The following is a 21,843-nucleotide window of genomic DNA, read 5'->3' on the forward strand; positions in this document are numbered from 1 at the left end:
TTATCCCTTTTAATTCTCTGGGGCTTTTTTTCATATTAACACAGTAGATATTATGAGTTAGTCTCCCAAACTCAGGCTCTTCAACTATCGCTTCTAAGTCTGGATATTCTTCTAAGCAAAGTTATCATCCAAGTAAAATCTACTTTTTAAATTTCAAACCATTTTTCATTTAAAACTATTATTTTTCTAACGAAATCAACATATATGCACTCTGGAAAAAAGTAAAACAAAAAAATGTAATCATTCACATTCCTGATAACCGTAACTACTATTTCTATTTCATTTCTTTGCTTCATGACATTTGTGTTTGTATATCTGTGTATTTGGAAGAAAAAGAGAGAGAAATGGAGAGAGAGAGGGGAAAAACGGTTTTTGTTTTGAATATTGAATTCTTCATGTCATTAACTTTGAATATTTTTTAATAATTAGTTATAAATGTATGGTTATTTCCAATACAATCCAGATCAGTGAATATTTATGTTGCTTACACATTGGTAACCAGTGATATATTTTTCACTGTATATAAATAATGCATGATTTGAAAAGACATTTCAAATACCCCTCTCTGATTATTTCTTTTGAATAACTTATCGAGTAGAATAACTAGACAAAAAGGAATACTGATTTCCCTTACCCAACAAATAGTACATCTTTAAATATAAATTTGACCTTTGTCTTGTCTTGTCTGATTTCTACTGAAGTTGTAGGTGCTTGTTTTCTTCAATTAAACTGAAAATTACATTTTATAGATAAAACTTCAACTAATCAAGATGCCTAAGGAAACATATACAGATGAAATAAAAAGTAAAATATACATTCCACATTGAAATTGTGAACTGCCTATGATCATTTTGTCAAGAAATGTTCAAGTTTTCCATGATATTAAATTAATCAAATATGTAGTTTTCAAATTAACTCCATCAAATTCTGAATATTCTGAAGAATATGTATAGATGCCACATAACCAAAATCACTTCTGTGCCCTTAATCATTAGACTTAAAAAAAAGTAGTATCTTATTCAATAGATTAAAATTTGTCAAATATCTTCCTTATAACTCCATAAAAGTCTATTTCAATTAATAGAAAGTAGTGAAAGAGTAAAAGCATACATAGATATAGATAGTTCTGACATAGAATTATTGTGTGGTATCTTCTAGACATACTGTAAGAATTTTTTTATAGCTTGACCAGACTTTAAGTTACTTCAGGATAAGATCCATGTGTTTTTTATATTTTTATTCATCCAACATCCATTATACCTCATAGTAGAGTAATATACACATGCTTAATATTAGAAAATATTTGTTGTGTTAGGAAATTAATTGATTAATGGCATTTTATTTTTTATACCCACTCATTCCCATTAGAAATTTCTTCTTAGAGTCCATTGACTTTATGCTGTTACTTGGTAACCAAAGTCCAGATTAAGCATTCTATTTTCATTGCCAACAGCTCAAGTGAGAAAACAATGTTTTCTTCCCTGCCCCATTGCAATATACTTGCTGTAAATTCCAACTTCTAAGGCAGGGTTCTTAACCTGGTGTGAAAATAGAATTCAAAGAGTTTGTAAACTTGAATGGACAAAAGTTATACCTTTATTGTCACTGATCTTCTAATTAAAATATAGTATTTCCTTTGGTAAAAAAGTTGGGCAAAAATAATCTCTGATTTTGTCACCAATAAAAATCACAGATATTTTCATGTCATGTTAAATGTCATAATTGCTTAAGAACTCTTCAAAAACTACAGAAATTATTAGTCCCACTGCTTATTTCTACTTCAGTAGAGAAGTATATATATATATATATATGTATTAGTGTACATACTTATATATGTATATTAGTATATATACTAGTATAGTTAAAAATATTTTGTAACTATTTTATTATAATTAATTTTCTTTGTACTTCATTTTATGCATTTAAAAACATCATTCCAAAAAGAGTGTTTCCATAGAACGGAAACAGTCCTGATTTCAAAATTAAAAGATTAGGAACGCCTGCTCTACTGATTTGCTCTGTAATAGCTGTGTTAATTTGCTTATTGGGATTACATTTCTATCTATCACATGATATTCTCCAGATAGCATATTTCATTCTAATAAGTTCCTTCAGGAGACACAAAATCTTAACTCAAGGGTGTGAAGAAGATACTGGCTGAGAAGGAAGGCATTTTGGCTTCCTTTAATTCATACCATGTAGATGGTTCTATATTTTTCTCTGCATCTATATATTTCACTAGTCCTGCCAAAGCACATGGGTTTATTTCTGTTTTCATAGTTATGCTAATAGTTACAAGCAAGTTTTAGACCTTATGAGAGTTTAAATACAGATTTCTTGTTTTGTGTTTTGCAATACAATTTATAGCTATGAATTTGAACGTATAGAATATACTTCTTTTTCAAAACTAATAAACTATTACACATGGGAACTTATTAAAAGTTAGGAAAGTATCTGGCAGGTGTTCCCTAGTTTTATTGCTTTGTATACTGAAGAATAAAATCTAATGTCCAGTGGCCATTTCTACCTCCTAGTAACTTTTAAATCTGCTCTTAAATTACTTTAGAATACTAAGCTCATGAAAGTGATGACAGAAAGATATTTTTCAGATTTTTACAATGTATATATCTTCTCAGATCAATATTTCCTTTCCTCCAGTCATCCTGGAAAAAAAAAGCAAATCAATATTTCTTTCAGCCAAATTTCAAACTACGCATTCTGAATTATTTCTTAGACTCATGGGCTTCTTATAACTCTATAGGAGAGATTTTTTTTTACCTTACTTTATGCCTATTTTAAATTTATAGATATTTACAGATTAATACTTTGATAGGCTATGCATTCTCTTATTCTCTTTACGAGTGTCATCTACTTATGGACTCTTTTAGCAGATATTATGGTGCTTTTTTTTTTTCTCACTTGTAGGGGAAAAGGACAAGTAAAATAAATATGACCCTTTGGTCTGTTTCCACAATCATTATTATCAGGCTCCAGCATCAAGAGTTCTGGGTGGAACTTATGGCTTTAATATTCTTAAATATAAGGGAAGTAGAAGAAAACTCTTTAAAATTACTTCCTTAATTGAAATTTGCTAAGAGAGTAGAACTTAAATGTTCTCACACACACAGAAAAAAGTACACAATTATCAAATCATCACTTTTTACACTTTAAATACCTTACAACATTGTTAATTATACTTCAACAAAGCTGAGAAAACATAAAAATAAAATTGCTTCCACTAAAATTTCTGCTAACTTTTGAGAGGGTTAAGGATAAAGAGCCTAGAAAAGTATGAAAAATAATATAAGGATTAAAAGGAGAGGACACGTAAAGTGATGCGGGGTCGGTGAGCCGAGGAGTCGAAAGAAAGATTTCTTGGACTCTCAAGGTCTGGCAGTGGTGCTCTTTTATTTAGAGAATAGTGTGGAGTAGCATGAGGACAGGACCCATGGACAGTCAGAGCTTCTGCTGCTTGGGGACAAGACCCATGGGCAGTGAAGAGCTGTAGGCATGGGGACAGGACCCATGGGCAGTCAGAGCTCCTGCTGCTGCCCTGAGTTGAGGGTTAGGGCTAAATTTATAAGGCATGGGTACGTGACTTATTTTTCCTGGAAAAAAGAAAGATGATGTAAAAAGTCATTAAATGATTTCAGTGCAGATGGGGTCTGGTTATTGTGCAGTCATATAACTTTAGATGCGAATCTGGCCATATAGATCGGCATGTAGGTGAGGATGCCCCGGGCTTCTCTCCCTGGGGCAGTCCTAATTCATACCATAAAAAAAGTCCACTGGGTCATATAGTTTGGCATGTAGGCCAGGTCACCTTGGGCTTCTCTAGCTGGGGCAGCCTTAATCCACATCATAAAGCAGGAAAGGATATTAAGAAAAGCATCAGAAGAGCAAAAGCAAATTAAAAAGTAGAAAAAGAAAAAACACAGAGAGGACTAAACATAAAGACAAAGAAACAACAAGGGAAAATATGGAAGACATGAAATAAGAGAAAGATGGAGGTAACACCTTTTTTGGGAGGTAACTGCTCTTTTTTAACAGTTAACGAAGTTAAAAAAGAAACTAGAATTATATCAATGGGCATTTACTTCTACAATAAAAGTGTAATAAACAGAGATAGACTATAAATAAGCAGGATGTTTGTGGTTTGGAAATATAAAGACTATATTTTGTGAAAAAAGAGTTTTCTAATAAAATTGAGCCTAAATTACCTGTGATTTAAACTTTATAGAAACTTCATAACTTTCTTGAGTACAAAACATTACATGTTCCACTTTGGCAAGACAGATTTGCTTTTGAGTATTACTTTAATGTAGCTATTCAAAAGCTTATTGAGTTCATACCTATGAAGCACGTTAAACATATGGATCTCTAAGAAAATATGCTACAGAAGTAATAGAAATTATCAGGTATATCTAAATTTAGATAGTATTATTAAAATATTTACATTTAAGGAAAATTCTAAGATGAGTTTTTTATGATACTATTATGTTTACCAGAAATCTACTTACTTATAAAATAGTGTCACACTTGGGGAACTATAAAGAAGAAAAACACCCATACTTCATTACTATGTTGCTAACTAAATATATATGATATGCAGTTTTGGAACTTTAAAACACCAAATAAATGTGGGCTGTTCATTTCTTTTACTAACCAGTACACTGGCAGACAATTTGGAAAGAATACACATTTTACAAAAGCAATTATCCATTTTTATTTTGTTTACATTGCACTGAAAATTTACATCATACTTTTACAAAGTTCTTTTCATAAAAATATACTTCTTTACAAAAGTGTATGCATTAATATAAGAGGAGTAGCCAGTTGCAGAAGAAACATTGTTTAAACAAGATCTTAAATGTATTAACCTTAACATTAATGAATGAATCGTTGTTATTGCAGTCATTTGAATAAACAAGAATAAATAACTGATGGCATAAAATTTAAAACAGCATCCTGTCAGTAGAGTACAATGTTGAGAAAATTGTATGAATTTCCAAAACAATGTATCTCAAAGTGGTTTACAAGAAATTCACTAAATGTTGTAGAGATAGATCCAAGTAGTGCTCCCGGGTGCAATGATTTCTCTTAGGCACTCTGTCTCAAGATACAAAAAGTCTAGACTGTTTACAGAGTTATCCACATTTGAAAGGGACAACAAAGAGTTCACACTGGGTACATAATTTATTCAATGAAGTAAACATGCTATAAAAGGAAGACAATGACCTATTAAATCAAAATGCTAGCCTTACTGTGATACTTGTAAATGAGCCACCAATAACTTGCAAAAACATATCTAATTTGACAATGAAATAAACCTGTCACATGTGAAACCTGCTTCTTAAGAGGAAGAGTTCAGAAATTTTAAAATATATGAAAATTTGTAAATCCAAAACTTTAGTAAACAAATTTATATTGGTGATTTGAAAGAGTAAAATTTTTAAGTCATTATGTTTAGGGGCGGTTCCAAAATATATTTCTAACATATTGTTAGATAAAAGTTAAAAGCTTAAAAAGCTTATATCCCAACCCACTGTTAGACAAAAGTTCAAAACAATGTTAAATAAATTTGAAGGCTCAACTGGAAGGAAAAGTAGATATATCATAAACCAAATACAGTAGATTTACAGGTTCTACTTGGTCTTTAAAACACTGGAAAATTTGGTAAAGGATGGTAAGTTTGGTGTCTCAGATAACTGCAAAATCATCATTATTATAGATAATTTTTGCCAGCTAAAGTGGTTTCTGGGTGACAAAACAGATTGAAGCAAGGACTTAAACACTATCCCATGGCTCACTGAATAATATTGGTTACAGCATAATGAGGGAAATCGAGAGGACAGCACGATGATCTTGCCATTTGCAGAAGCTATGACAAGCGGTCTAAAAAAAATAGCAGTATAATACTGAAGAACAAAAACCAGAAAGAGTCAAATCAGAATGGGCAATCTTATCACTGCTGTGGCATGAGTTAGCTCATAAACATTTCAGGGCATGACTCAGTCTGAAATAACCATGGAAATAAGGAAAACAATGACTCAGCAAGAACGAATAGACCATAGAGTGATGTGAACTACAGACTTGTGGGTGTGATGTAGCTCATGACGGTTAAAGAGAAGTCAGTGATCTATTGACTCTTGTAAGTATAGCTCTTATTTTCTACCCTATATCTTTTTTTTAAACCCAGTCCCTCTAATATAGTTTATAAAGCACAGAAATACTGATAGTGGATGCTCCTCCAATATATGCAAATAAGTTTATGTTTTAGAATAATCTCCTTTTTAAAAAAAGCAAATAAACTGTGAGTAAGCACTCTCAGAGTGCAGCCGAAATTCTGTAAAACTCTCCATGGTAAACATGAAGAAGAATTATGGTCCAGTTTATGAAAAAACGCTCTTCTCTACCATTCCTCAGGAAAAGGTGACCCAGCAAGTCCTGAAAAGTGTGCTTTAATTTGTTTAGCAGTGAACTAAATGTGCACTGTTCTGTGTGTCGATTTCCAAGCTTCTGAAGAAGGCAAAGGATTGCCGCATTATACCATTGTGCAGACCGTGTTCAAGTTGGGATCGAATCGTACTGCCTTTCCTTCCACTGACTTCGCGTTGGTGTCATACATGGGGTTTTCAAAAGCTGCTTGGCCATTGTTATTTTCATGAACTGAACATCCTGTATACTGTGTTTTGGGTGCAGTCCTGTTGACGAGAATATTAATTAGCTATGTGTTAACTTTCTTCTAGAAACATAAGAGTAGGGCTCAAACATAATATATTTGAGTTATCAATGTTAATGGATAATGTAACTCAAAAGTATTAACTGAGAAGTCATAAACTCAATACATGGGATTTGAACAATTACCTGTTACTGTTAAATCCTGGGTGACTTTCATTATTTACATATAATACATATATACAGTACCATTTATGAGTAATACATGTATAAAAAAGTAATATGGCTATTCTCACAAATCTTCTTTGAAATAATAAATCATTATTATGAATTAGCATGTATAATATAAATAAATTATTATAATGATGAGGAATTTAAATCTCATTGCTAATCATTCATTCATTCATTCATTCATTCATCAAACATTTACTGAGCATCCTTATGTGCCATGCATGATCCTAGGAATTAGATAGATAATTTTTTTTAAAAAAGCATACAAAGTCATTACTGTCATGGAGCTCATATTGTAGGAATAGAAAACAATGAATAAATTAAAAATAAATAAAACAAGAATAATAGGTAATGAGAATTATTTTGGTGAAACAGAAAATGGTTGAAATGACAGGACATGACTGGGATCCACTTTAGGAGATGCAATAGGGAAAAGAATATCTGAGGAGGTTAAATTTAATGTGAGTCAAAGGACAAGAAGAAGCTGGTTCTGCACTAATAAGATGATTTTAGGAAGAGTAGACAACTGAGGACTAACTTAAGAGGGTGCCTAGAGTATCCCAGAAACACAAATACTCAATTTGCTTAAAAATGATATACGTTAGAGCAAGTAAATTCAAAATCTCAAAGAAATGACTATACTGATACTCAAGTCATGAAAACAGTTTCCAGAGAGTTACTGATAACTGAACATTTGCCTTTAGCTAACAAAACATATGGAGGCTAGGCTGGCAGTGTCAGTTGCTGGTCTGGAATTCCTGCTTTCTTTCTTTCTTTCTCTGACCTTTAACGAATGCTTATTTCTAGTTGCCCACATCCCACTGCATAATCTACTGACATTTATAATGGAACAAATTCAGACTTGCCCCTACCTGTTTCTGGGACCTAATTCATAAAAAGGATATATGTTAAGATAAATCTCTGTCTCAACACCTTTGTATACAACCAACACCACAAATTTTAACTATTTCAATGTAATTTGTATTTTCCATTATATTATTTTACTATCCCTAATGCATTTTCTGAAATTTTCTCTACACTAAAAATTAAGTGATTTTCCTGACAATAAATTTTTTGAAAAAAGCTATCGTAAGTTTCTTTCAATGGCATCAGGTATACAATTATATTGCTTACAACTTGCTCTTGCCAGGTGCATAACTCTAATGGGTCTTATTTGTCTCTCTTTTTTCAAAATAGATTCACAATAAAAATCAGAAGCAACATCATTTTCTTCTAATTGGGTACAAATCATGAAGATGTAAAGGAATTTCCTTTTGCTAATATTGTGCAACAGCTTTAAGCAAAATAATATCATCGAGCTTTAGAAAAGTTTACACCATCAACAAAAATTAATTTGAAATAAATCAAAGTTCTAAATATAAGAGCTAAGTCTATAAAATCCTTATGAGAAACCATACAGGCAAATCTTCATGACCTTGAATTTGGAATGGCTTCTTAGATATGACACTAAAAGCAAAAGTAACAAGAAAAACTAGATAAATTGGACTTCATCAAAATGGAAAACTTTTGTACATCAAAGAGCATTACCAAGACAGTGGAAATACAACCCATAGAAAGGGAGAAATATTTGCAAACCATATATCTGATAAGAATCTAGTATCCAGATTATATAAAGAACTCTTATAACTCAACAACAATAAGACAAATGACCCAATTAAAAAAATGGACCAAGTACTTGAATAGGCATTTTTCCAAAGAAAATAGAAAAATGGCCAAAAAGCACACGAAAAGATGCTCAATGTCATTAGTAATTAGGGAAATGCAAACTAAAACCACAATGGGATACCACTTCACACATACTAGAATGGCTATAATTTAAAAAAAAGAAGAAGAAGAAAAGAAAACAGAAAATAACAAGTGTTGGTGAAGATGCGGAGAACGTGGAACATTCATACATTGCTGATGGGAATGTAAAATGGTGCAGCTGCTGTGCCAAACAGTTTGGTGTTTCCACAGTAAGTTCAATGTAGAATTACCACAGAACCCAGCAATTCCGTTCCTGGATATATACTTCAAAGAATTAAAACAGGTGTCCAAACAAAAACTGGTACACAAATGTGTCTAGCAGCACTATTCACAATAGCCAAAAGGAAGGAACCATTCTAGATGTTCATCAGCTGATGAAAGGACATATTCACACAGAAGACATTCAAACGTACAATGGAATATTATTCAACCACATAAAGTAATGAAGTACTGAGGCGTGCTATAACATGGACGAAACCTGAAAACATTATGTTAAGTTTAAGAAGCCAGATACAAAATGTCACATTTTGTATGATTCCATTTATATGAAATATCCAGAATAGGCAAACCAATATAGACAGACAGCAGGTTAGTAGTTGCCTAGGGTGGAGGTGGGAATGAGGAGTGACTACTTAATGGGTACAGAGTTTCCTTTTTGGGTAATGAAAATGTTCTGGAACTAGCAGGATGATTTCATGACATTGCCAATGTACTAAACGCCACTGAATTATACACTTAGAACAGTTTAAACGGTTTTACGTTATGTGTATTTTACCACAGTAATAAAAAAAGATTGGCATTGCTTGCTTTATAAATATACTTAGTAAGAATTTTTATCATTAACAAAGTCTGATATTGACAAAGCCTAAACAGCTGCTAATATGCAATTGTTACAAATTTATGTGTTATTAAACAAATCACTCTTAGATATTACAGACTGACATTTATAATAAAAACATCAGTTTTGGGAAAAATGTATTTAGGTAATATTCATTTAATTATCTTGTTACTTACATATTTTTTTCTTGATAAGAGATGGTCGCAGACAGTGGAGAACTGCATAGTAAAGCCCCTCACCAGGATGTTGTAATGGATATAGTGAACAACAACTAACTAGTAAAATGTATAGTCATATACTAGATAGATCATAAATACAACATATTAATTGCATAATCTTCTAAAAGCAACAGATGATAAACAAGAGGATTAAAGGATTTTACCATCTGTCTACCTGGGTAAAACTGGTCAGTATTGTCGTGCGAACTCAGAGTTTTGGACACAAGCTTCTTCCTAGTTCTCTAAATAAATCTGGCATCGGATGTCACCTCTTCAATTTAAACCTTAACCTAGATTTTGTATCTCTAAAGTCTCATTATGGATAACGTAAAAATAACTTATATAAATTAGTTATGTACCAGGAAATTAACAGTCAAAAGGAGAAAGGGTTAAGTTGAATGCTTGTGCAAGTTAACAGAGCAATTTTTACTGGTGCACGTTGGGGTGGTGGAGGGTAACCTGGAGATATAAGGTTTTCAGCAACTGTGGTTGTTTGACACATTGTGGCTATTTGGTGTACAGAGATTTCAACAACTCAGAAAAAAATAGAAATTAGGATTTGAACTAGACCAGTAAAAAGAACATGAAATATAGATATGGGAAATATTTTACTGTTAAAATCAACAAACTCACCTTTGTTTATAAAGATAAAATCCAAATCCTGCAAATATAAGTGCAAAAAAAGGCACAAGAATAGCAATGGCCACAGAACTACTATTTGTACCATGAGGTTGATTTGAAGAATTTGAACCTTCTGATGTATTTAGTCCTATAAGATAAAAAAATAAATTATAAATACAAAATCAACTCTATTTTATCATAATTGATTTTTATTTTTATGAACCAATTAACTTCTTCTTTTCTCAAGATATCTACTTGGAAATGTACATAGTAAACAAAAATAATTCATGAAACTCCTTCAACTCATTTCCACATAATTTTGCACAATGCCTACTTTGTGTAACATATTTTTCAAGGGAAGGATACAGGATAAAGAATAAGTAGAATCTCTGAACTGAAAAGTTTATATAATTGTGGGAAGAATACAGAGGCTCAAATAAGTATATACATCAAGCACAAATTAATGATCGATGTACTTTAGGGAGAAAACGAGTAATTTTCTCTGGTGCCATGAAAGAATGTTTTCTGGAGGATATGCAATATGGCCTTGAAGAATCAGTAGAATAATGAAGGGGAGAGGAAGTAGGACCATCATAAACCTAGAAATGGGAACCTGAGTGGCATACTTACAGGATGTGACAAGCATTAGTTGTGTTTGTGTGGAGAAGATGTGTGGTAGAAGTAGGAGGAGAAAATGATAAACTATGGCTCTACTCTGAAAAGGCATAAATATCCTTCTAAAAGCTCAAACTTACTACATACCTGAAGTGAGGGACAACTGAAGGTGTTTAGAAATAAAAGGCCTAGTGATAAGATACACGATTTAGAACAGTGACTAGAGTGGGATGGATTTGAGGGAGTCCAGACAGGAAGCAAGAGTAGTGTGAAGGTTGTAGCAACAACCAGATAAAACAGGAAATTAAGGTTTGAACTAGAGCATTAGGAAGAGGATGAAGAGACAGAATTAGGAAATATTTTGTAGTTAAAATCAACAGAACTTGTTTGTGTGAATGAAAGAAGTAAGAAGGCATAGGATCAGCAGTGTTCTTCTTGGGGCTGAGTAAATGACTATGACATTAGCACAGTTAGGAAATCAGAAAAATCAGGTTTGTCAACGTGTTGGCACAGAGATGGGGGAATACAAAATAATTAATAGTTCTTTTCCAAAAAGAAATCTCTCTGGTTTTATAGGTTCTGCTTTAGACATGTAGTGTTTGAGATGTTTTGGGGACTATTATGTGGACGCACCTTGCACTCAATTACATGACTGTGTTAATGAATGTTTTACCCTGTTTTTAAAACTAACACAATTTTAGGCAAGACATTATCCCAAATGATATCTTATTATTATTGTTCATTTAGAGAAAGCTAGTTTCCCTTTTTGATAAATAGTTATATTCAACTCAGTCACACCTTACGCCAGGTTAAAAAAAGTACCTTATTCTTTACTTGATTTTTCCAGAGACTCAAAATATTTATATAAAAGTTCAAAGTAATGGAATTGTTAAGGTAAATGTCAAACAGTAGTTTTTAGAGTCTAAATTTATTCTTTAAGTATCAATACCACAATATAATAATGGGAAACACTATACCTTAGGAAAATTATACACCAAAAGCTATGTTAATAAATACATTCAAGCAAGATAAGGTTTATGCACATTTTGGAAGAGTGGGAAATCAGAATGACAAAACCCTGTGCCTCCCACCACAGAAAATTTACATAGGTGAAGAGCACAAAGCCCCAAGAAGCGTCCCATTCCTCAAAGCTATTTTCCCTTTCTAGACCCTATGAGTTTCTCAAAGCGCCACTACATTTTTGAAGGAGTAAGAAAATTGCAACAATATTCAAACTGAAGACAAGTATTACAGTTCTCATGAGATAAGATAGAATAATTTACAGTTTAATATTTTCTTTTATATCTCTATCACTTTTTCTCCTTTTTACTTGCTTAAGGGCAAGACATTTTGTCATGTTTATTAGAAATTTGATGAAAAACTAAACATCGTACAGAGTTGATACATGGAGAATCAATATTTTGCAGAATGTGATTATTTAAAAGGCTATCAAATGTATCAATGTATATTCTTGACAAAGAAAACTTCAAAATGTAGCAAGGGTACCTAATGTACAGAATCTACTCTATTTTCTTATGATGTCTGGAGTAATAAAGGAACCACATGAGAATGAAAATGTATACATTACCCAGTCTTTGTAGTCCAAACTGCCCATAATCTTTGCCCTGAATAAATCCTTGAAATACATAAGTAGCTCCATCAGGCTCAGCAGAGACCTAAAAATATTTATACATTTGATTAAATCTGAAGACTGGTCACAGCTATGTTTTCCCACCCTTAAGAAATCTTCAGTTTTATTCTGAAATTAATATGATGCAGAATTCCTCCATGTAGAGCTTTCTCCTATGTAAAACACAGCACATCGTGCAAATCTGCCATCATTAAAAGCAAAGAAAATCACAATTTTCATTTTTAAATAATTACAACACTAGAAAAAAACGGGGTTTGTTATTAATATAATGATATAGATATATAGATTTCTTTTAGGCTAAGAAACCTATTGTCAAAAAAAGGGCAATGATATGATGAATCAGAATGAGGCAAATGGTCAGTTAAAAATTAAAACATGGGGGCTGGTCCTATGGTGTAGTGGTTAAGTCTGGTGAACTCCACTTCAGCGGCCTTGGTTCACAGGTTCAGATCCTGGGTGTGGACCTACACCACTCATTGGCCATACTGTGGAGGGATCCCACATATAAAGTGGAGGCCAACAGGCACAGATGTTAGCTCAGGGCTAATCTTCCCCAACCAAAAAAAGAGGAGGGTTGACAATAGATGTTATCTCAAGGCTAATATTCCTGAGGGAAAAAAAATAAATATGGTTATACTGTACTTTGTAGATTAGATCACTGTTCAACATATACATACATGCCTTCTTCCCTCTCCCACCAACCTTCATGGGAAGAGTATACTTTCCATCTCACTAAGTTGTGTTTGGTCCTGTGGCTTGCTTTTGCCAATGGAATGTGGGTGGAATTGACAATGGGTCAGTAAGCCTAGGTCTTAAGAAGCATGTTTCCCTGAAAGAAGCCAGTCATAAAAAACCACATATTATATGCCTCCATAAAAATGAAAGTCCAGAACAGGGAAATCTATAGAGACAGAAAAGAGATTAGAGGTTGCTTAGAGCTAGGGTGGGGACGAGGGCTGGTTGGTGGGGGAGATAGCTAAATGATATGGAATTCCTTTTTGAGGTGATGAAAATATTCTAAAATCAACTGTGGTGATGGTTACCCATATCTGTAAATATATTAAAAACCACACTGGATTATATACTTTAAATAGGTAAATTGTAGGGTATATGAATTATATTTTAAGAGAGCTGTTTTTTTAAAAAAAAAGAGGGGGGGACATATTTCTACCGTGCCCGTCAGTGCTTCTGACCTCTGACAAGAAAGAATATGCTCCAGGTGCTTCTGTTCCTTCAACCTAGGCTCCAAAATGAGACACAGGGAGCAGACCTGAGCTTCCTACCACAACTGCAAGTGCAGCTCCCTCAACTAAACTTGTACACATGAGAAGGAACAAATACCTGTTTGACCTTGAGATTTTGTGGCTATATCTAACACTGTAAGTGCTGCCTATTACATGCACCTTGCACGTGTATAAAATCTTATATTTAAAAATACTTTACATGCATAGTGTCATTTGAGCTCATAGATAAAACAGGAATTGACACATTTCAGCATTCCTGGAAACTAGTAATGTAAATTTACTCTGAAGTTTGTTCTGATTAGTTACAATTAGCTATCTAAGTCATGTACGTTATCGTAAAAGCTGTAAAAAACCTGAATCCCCACCCTACAAAGTAAAATATCATACCAAACCATCCACAGAAGTCTGATATTTCACAAGTGATTTATTCCTTATTATCACAAATCACTCTCTGGGCATAGCCATTTTAAAAAACGAAATGCTTTTAAAAAGAATAGCTCAAGCTCTAATATTAATTCATTGTATGTGTTTCCTAGATGAAATAATACAACGAAACAATCTGAGTGCGTTGAAGACATGAGTTAGTTCTCAACTCCATGAACGACGGGACAGATAGGGAAACAGGATGGACATTTTTTCCTTGGGAATCAAACTTACCGAAGCCTATGACCTACTATCTTCTTTCCTGCTAGCTCTTTATTGTAAAAGAAGGCTTGTTACTGGAGAGGACAAAGTCAAAGCTCTCATGCTCATGTTTTAGCAAAGACTCCTGGGCCATATGTGAATATGAGACGTTGCTTCCAACTGCCAATTTAGAAACTCCATTCACAGGAGTGACTGAATAGGACAGAGTGACTCCAAGATGAAGCTATTGTAACTATCTCCCCATAGGAAGCAGCTCACATAACTTTCTCTTCACAGACAACTTTATAAAATATCCTGAATCTGTGTTTAAATTTAATGGGCATACCTAATTTTTCTGTTGGATTTTGTTAATACGTTGCATATGTCTTAAATAGTGGTTCCAGACAAAGATGGAATTATATTTTATCCAGATTTATTTATCATAGTCCTGACTGTAGACAAAATACATTTGATGAAACTAATGAAAAACTCTATGCCTCCAACCAATACAGAAGTACCATAAAAATAAGCAAAGCCCACCAGAATCCAATAACCCTAGGTCTGACACTCTAGATTACTAAATATTTATACTGCATCTTTTCTTTAGAATAATTTACCCATAATAGCAATTTTGCTATTTTATATGTGTGTGTTCATAACTAGCTAAATTTAGAAAATAACCTTTTTCTGGAATTTTAATGACAAACCAAGCACAAATTTGTTATTAAAATCAGCAGCAGACTTTCAAAGAATTAAACTTACAAAGCCATCCATGGCCCAATTTTCCTCCTTCATTTTCTTCACAGAAGCATGAGTTGGTACTTTGAGCAGATAGATGTGTAACATTAGGCGAGCTTCCTGGCTTTTATATACCCCTGTAAAACGTAAGGACATTTTAGTCTACTAATTTTGCAAATAGTTATACTTCATTTTATTATCTATAACTCCTTAAATATATCATGTAATATATATGATAGGAAAAGAAATAAAATAAGCCCGAGTCAAGGCCAGCTTTACCCACAATGCTTTTCACAAATCATGTAATATATATACATTGATCTCTCTTTCAGCTGAAATTTTCAATTTAAATCTTGTGAGATTTAAATTACCTACGCTATTAAGATTAAATATTACTGTTCTTAATAAGTCATTCCATGATATTGCAAACAAAGTGATTTCTCCTCCCAATCAGATTTAAAATCTTTAAGGAAATGAATCAAATGTTAAAATTCCTGATAATTTTTGTTAATAATGAGTTGGGTGACAAATCTGTGAAAGACAGTATTCTAGGTGCTACTGGAGCCACAAAGATAAATATATGTTGTTCCTGTAAGATAGGATGCTTAAAAGCATTTTCAATGAAGTAAGAAACATGTCAGGTACACAACTAGCTAAAACATGTGAGATAATGTGATAAAGAAAAGGCCAGAAAGGAGAAGGATCATTTCACACTGGAGTGATCAGGAAGTGCCTATTCAGAAAAAGAGCTTTTGAGCTGAGTCTCAAAAATCAAGAACGATTTTTAGTTCAAGAAGGTAAATATAGGTAATGGCATAAAGGAGAGAAGCTAAAATATATACAATGATTTTTTTTCCTTAAACAGTGAGTATTACAAGAGTAGAAATAAGCTGAAATGTAAATCTGTTTAGGGGAATAATAGAAAATAAGGTTCCAAGTAAAAATTTTGTGATTAACTGGTAGTTGAAATTTCATTCATTCACTTAATATTTCTCCTATGTAATAAACTATCAAGAATATGCCAGGAATACAAAGATAATGGTAGATAGATCTTGATCTAACGTAAATTACGATTAATAGGGAAAAGACGTAAAAGTAATCACAAATAAAATTGCTGGGGAAATATTACAACTGATTTATATGGAGATAGTGATAGCAAATTAAATTTATTTATGTGTTTTTTAATATTTTTAGGAATTTGTTTTGAAATTTTTCTAGATTAAATATATATTTATTTTGTGCTCTTTTCCAGAAAAATAAAAAATCATTTATGTTTCAAAGTTAAATAAATCAGTAGTCATCATTTAAATGAATTTCTCTCATTCATATACAGTTGGTCCCTGATGGTTTGACTTACGATTTTTTGACTCTACAATAGTGCAACAGAAATATACACATTCAGCAGAAACTGTACGTGGAATTTTGAATTTTGATCTTTTTCCTGGCTAGCAATATGCAGAAGGATACTCTCTCGTGATGCTGGGCAGTGGCAGCTCCCAGTCAGCCATGCGACTACAAGGATAAACAACTCGTACACTTACAACGATTCTGACCCATACAACCATTTTGTTTTTCACTTTCAGTACAATATTAAATAAATCAATCAGATATTCAACACTTTATTATAAAATAGGTTTTGTGTTAAGATGATTTTGCCCAACTGTAGGCTGATGTAAGTGTTCTGAGCATGTTTAAGGTAGGCTAGGCTAAGCTCTGATGTTCGGTAGGTTAGGTGTATTAAACACATTTCTGACAACATATTTTCAGCTCGCAGTGGGTTTATCAGGACATAACCCTGGTAAGTCGAGGAAGGTCTGTACAGCTTGTTTCAATTTATAACATATAAGTGCATACATTTTTAAAAATATAATGCATATTAACTTCTAATACTTTTACTTTGGGTTTAATGAAGGATCATTCTATAATATAAAATGATGCTTGTTTGTTCTAAAATTTACAAAATCAATAATTTTATTTTCCATTTTATTTATACCACAAATGATTTCATTATTAATAATTATGTAGGATATATACATAGCCAGCCAAGAAATTTAAAAATACATACATTTCATATTAACAATATCAGTTTTTCAAAAATATTTTTAACAATGAGAGTAATAATTTAAATTCATTAATTTGATAATATTCATTGAGGCCTATCTTGTTTCAGATGCTTTTCTGACCTCTGTGATATAGTAATGAACTGGAAGTCAAAGACTGGTACTCTTCAAGCTTATTCTCTTGGAGTGCAGACAAATAAATAAGGTCATGTAATGTCATGTAATACTATACTATGTTATGCTATACTGTACTATAATTTCTATAGTACAGTATAGTACTATATAAAAAAAGATAATGAAACAGGATAAGACTGCCTAAGACTAAGAGTGTGTCTGATTCTGTTTACAATGTGAAGGTTACTTTAGACAGGGTCATGGCACTGTGTACTGTTGACGAGAAGACATTTGAGAAAACATCTGAAATGTCAGAAAAACCAGAGCAATCGAAGATAAGGAGGGAACTGTGCACTAGATAGAGGAAACAGAAATTTGAGAGGGCTGAGCAGGTGTTAGGGCTCTGGGTTCTTTATGACTGTTTCAAGTATGTGTAGCTGTAGCTTTTCTGTCTTAAATTATGGTTTCAATCCAAATATTCTCATTTGAAGAAATCATTTTGTGACCATAAAATAGCTTGCATATCTCTGATCCAGCCTCTTTGGTGTTATGAGAATAAAGATTTAGTTATACTGAAAAGTTCTGTTCTATTTCATGATGACTCCTTCTAGCTACATAAAAATATTCTTGTGGGAGCTTATTTCAGAATCACAGAGTATTTATGTAGTAATTTATGTAGTAATATTCATGCATCAATACAAAACCCAGAAAGCCTTGTTTCTGGATGAATTATGAATGTCATCAAAAAAATGTAACAAACATTTCACAGCATAAAAATCACTAATAAAATGATGAAATGATGGAAATGAAAGCACAAAGGCATTGTTTGCTGTTCTTTAATGTGATACCTGAAAGCAGCAGTTCCATGTTGCTATTGCTGAGTGTTGCATTGACTCTCCCAGTAGAAGCATTGAAACTTGTAACTGTCAAGGTCATGGGTTGTTTCTTTCCCTTAAAATTGTAAGAGCCTTTCCATATATAATTTTGGGCAAACACATCATCAGGAACTGTGAGTAGATTAAATAAATACACATATTAATTTTCTGGTGCCCTGTAAACATAAGCGTTAAATAGTAGATTAATGAACACTAGTTTATTGAATAATATTTTGCTAAATACACAGTAATGTGGAATGTGTATTATAAAATGAATTCTTCACATAAAGTGTTTCAATTTTTTTAGAATAAACCAAAATCATAATAACCTAGATTTGTACGTGTCATCAATAAGAGATAACATCACCAACTAAAGACATGAGATTTATATTTAGAACACAAATAAACACCGTTTACTTATATTTTATCTCCTTTAATAATCTCTTTCTTTCAGAAAGAAAGTAAAGTGATTTTGCTGAGTCGTCAGTCTCTATCCAAGCCCCAAGAGGCCTGCTTTTCTCACAGCCGTGGGAACAGGTTTACGGGAGAAAGGGCGCAGAGTCAAAACCCCTCTTGCAGAACAGCCCTGGGAGACTGTCAGGCAGGATGGTCCTTTGTCCTCCTTACAGAATACCGAGTTCAGTGATTCCAATAATAAATGCTCCTGGGCAAGAACAGGGCTCCACCATTTTGACAGCTTTGAGGTTTACAGGTATTTTTAGAAATAAAAGAATTGCCACTACAATTGCCTAACTCTCATGGGAGAGAGCTGAATTGTGGTAGAATCAAAGAATATTCTAATGTTATAAAACTTTCATCTGAAGAAGAAACACTCTTTATGTTAGATATAGCCAAATAAGACTTTATATAAATTAGTTATGTAATTTATAGTTATATAAATTATGTCAAAGTCTACTCAGATCCTGGGAAGAGGCTGAGAGAAGCTTCCATTAATCCTATATATCACAATAATGCACTTCCCTAGAAATCAGCTGTTCAAAAGAGCCATGCCTGTTTGGGTGAGTGAGTGACTGATGCAGATTTAGGAAAATGTCTTTTTTCTCCTAACAAGTTATTGACATTTGTCACATGATCCTCTCTACCGACTTCATACTTCTTACCACTCTGATCACAGAGACTGGGGTTACAAATTGTACATTCCGTGAATTCTACTCAGCAAACCAATAAAGCAAAACTGTGGTAGAGGATGAACATAAAATCGCTTAAGAGTTGAGTTTTTACTGACTATTCCAACCAACATGATTAGTTTTTTTTATGATAATTCAAAAGCAATATAGCAAAAATGTTAGCAGTGCAGCCACTAGAGTGAGGCTGCCTGTATGTAAGTTCATCTTCTACAATTTATGAACTGTGTGCTTTTGGATAAGTTATTTAACTCTCTAAGCCTGGATTTCCTTACGATTAACATGAGATTAATATAGAGTTGTTAGGAAGATTAATGAGATAACAAATGTGAAAAGTATAGTTAAGTGTTAGTTGCTACAATCACTATTATTATTATTATGCAGATAAAATGGAGGAACTGTGGCCCTTACAGCTCACTATATAGTTGGTAATAAAATACATATTTAGCAGACATGTATTGAGTATTATGAGAAATCCACAGTCCTGGGTCTGTGATCTTTACCAAGTCATCCTTCCAGTGGCACTCTCTCTCTAAAACCTCAAACTACAAAGCAATGCTCTGTATGGTTAGCAGACATTTGGTCCTGTCCAAAATGTCCATCAGACTTGTGGCCCATGCTGAAACGTCCTTGACATTTGGTTCTGTCCAAAATGCCCATGAGCATTTTTGGTCCAAACCAAATGATATTGCACGAGATCAAATATCAAGGACTTTTGGCATGGACCCAATGTCTCCATGGATGTTTGGTACAGGACCAAAGATGACCAGATATCAGGGAAGTTTTGGCGTGGACCAAACGTTTTATGGACCAAATGTCTTATGGACCAAATGCCTTACGGATGTTTTGGACAGGATCAAATGTCCTTCAGGGCTCTAGATGTATAAGGGAACCTAACCCAAAAGTTTGATACAGTGCATGGATAAAAAGCTCTTGATTTAGTAAACACCTTAAAGAGTTTTTAGCTTTAAAAAAGTATATCTAGAACAAGTTTGCAGGAAGGAGTGACAAGTTAAATTGCCCTGTATTAGAAAGATCAGGAATTTGAAGGTAACAAACTCTTAGTTGTAGAGATAAGAGGAGTAGGAATGGAAAAAAGATGTTCTAAAAGCAATAGTAGATACTCAGTAAGTAAGAGTTGTCTTTCTGATTGTTTGTTTCCCCTGGCCTGTACTGTGATAACTCTTTGCTACCCCTGAACCTTAACGAAAATCTGCTACACCTAATGATTGTGTCCATAGTGCTTCGGGGAATTAAGGAGTGTTAGTTGAAGGAGATGAAGGGGAATCTCAGCGGCAGGAGAAAATAGTAATGGAATGAAGTAGGTACTAGCAGCAGCAAAGTACATTGTATCAGGATTGCTCATTGATATAGTAGTAAATGTTTAACAACTGGTTCTCCAGACAAAAAAACAAAACAAAACAAAACTCATTTACAGTATTTGCTGATATCTATGGTGTAAATATTCCCATAATGGCAGATTTCAAACTACCAGTATGACATCACTGAGTGCATTTTGGAATAATGTACACAATTGCTTATGGTGAGCCTCTACCTGCCGGCTCCAGCACATCACCACTCCTACCCTCCGCCTTTCCAGTACATAAATGAGAAATGCATCTCACGACAGAATGGGAGAGACAGACACTATTCAGTCATTCATATCCCAATGTACAATGGGAATAATAATACTTCTTTCTATTGTTAAGCCTATTTTGAGATTTAAACCTGATTGTGTATTTCACAGTTCTCTGTTAATTCTAAAGTATCATTCAACTATCATTGATGTAGATATCAATGAAAAGGGAGAAGAAAATGATGGTCATGATCCTTTCTTTCGAGACATATTTGAATTTAAACTTTGCTTCATAGGCTTCACAGCATTGCCAAATAAAGTATCATGCTCCAGACTGATACCATTGCGAAATTTCATTCTTGTTACTTTGGAGTAATTTAATCACTGTGTCACATTCATGACTTTTGGGTTTTTTTTTCCTGAGGAAGATTAGCTCTGAGCTAACATCTGTTGCCAATCTTCCTCGTATTTTGCTTGAGGAAGACTAGCCCTGAGCTAACATTCATGCCAGTTTTCCTTCATTTTATATGCAGGTCACTGCCACAGCATGGCTGATGAGTGGTATAGGTCCGTGCCTGGGATCCAAACCAACAAACCAAGGCCACCAAAGCAGAGCATGCAGAACCAAAACATTAGGCCACAGGGTCAGCTCCTCACTTATGATTTTTAATGAAATGCTTCTAATGTCTTCCCATTTAAGATAATGTTGCTCAGGAGTTTTATAGATACCTTTACTCTGGTTAAGGAAATTCCTTTCCTTTCTAGTTTATTGAGTTTTTTTTAAATTATAAATAGATGTTGAATCTTACAAAATATTTTCTGTGCAAGTATTGTCATGGTGATAATTT

At 33.3% G+C, this 21,843-nt stretch overlaps 1 protein-coding gene across 5 annotated transcripts in view; it reads right to left on the reverse strand.

Annotated features, from left to right (window-relative positions):
* Nucleotides 1-4,712: 4,712 nt before the first annotated feature.
* The window catches only part of CSMD3 (CUB and Sushi multiple domains 3), a 1,176,027-nt gene continuing 1,158,896 nt past the window's right edge, over nucleotides 4,713-21,843 (reverse strand). For all 5 annotated transcript variants that reach the window (XM_044781000.2, XM_014843283.3, XM_070481504.1 and 2 more), the window contains 5 exons: nucleotides 18,248-18,406; nucleotides 15,250-15,362; nucleotides 12,557-12,644; nucleotides 10,366-10,501; nucleotides 4,713-6,704 (listed from right to left, as the gene is read on the reverse strand). In XM_044781000.2, the coding sequence (XP_044636935.2) occupies nucleotides 6,545-6,704; nucleotides 10,366-10,501; nucleotides 12,557-12,644; nucleotides 15,250-15,362; nucleotides 18,248-18,406 (656 nt within the window). In that variant the 3' untranslated portion in view covers nucleotides 4,713-6,544. The remainder of the gene's footprint in view (nucleotides 6,705-10,365; nucleotides 10,502-12,556; nucleotides 12,645-15,249; nucleotides 15,363-18,247; nucleotides 18,407-21,843) is intronic.

The sequence above is a fragment of the Equus asinus genome, chromosome 12, assembly GCF_041296235.1.
Source record: "Equus asinus isolate D_3611 breed Donkey chromosome 12, EquAss-T2T_v2, whole genome shotgun sequence".
Lineage (NCBI taxonomy): Eukaryota > Metazoa > Chordata > Mammalia > Perissodactyla > Equidae > Equus > Equus asinus.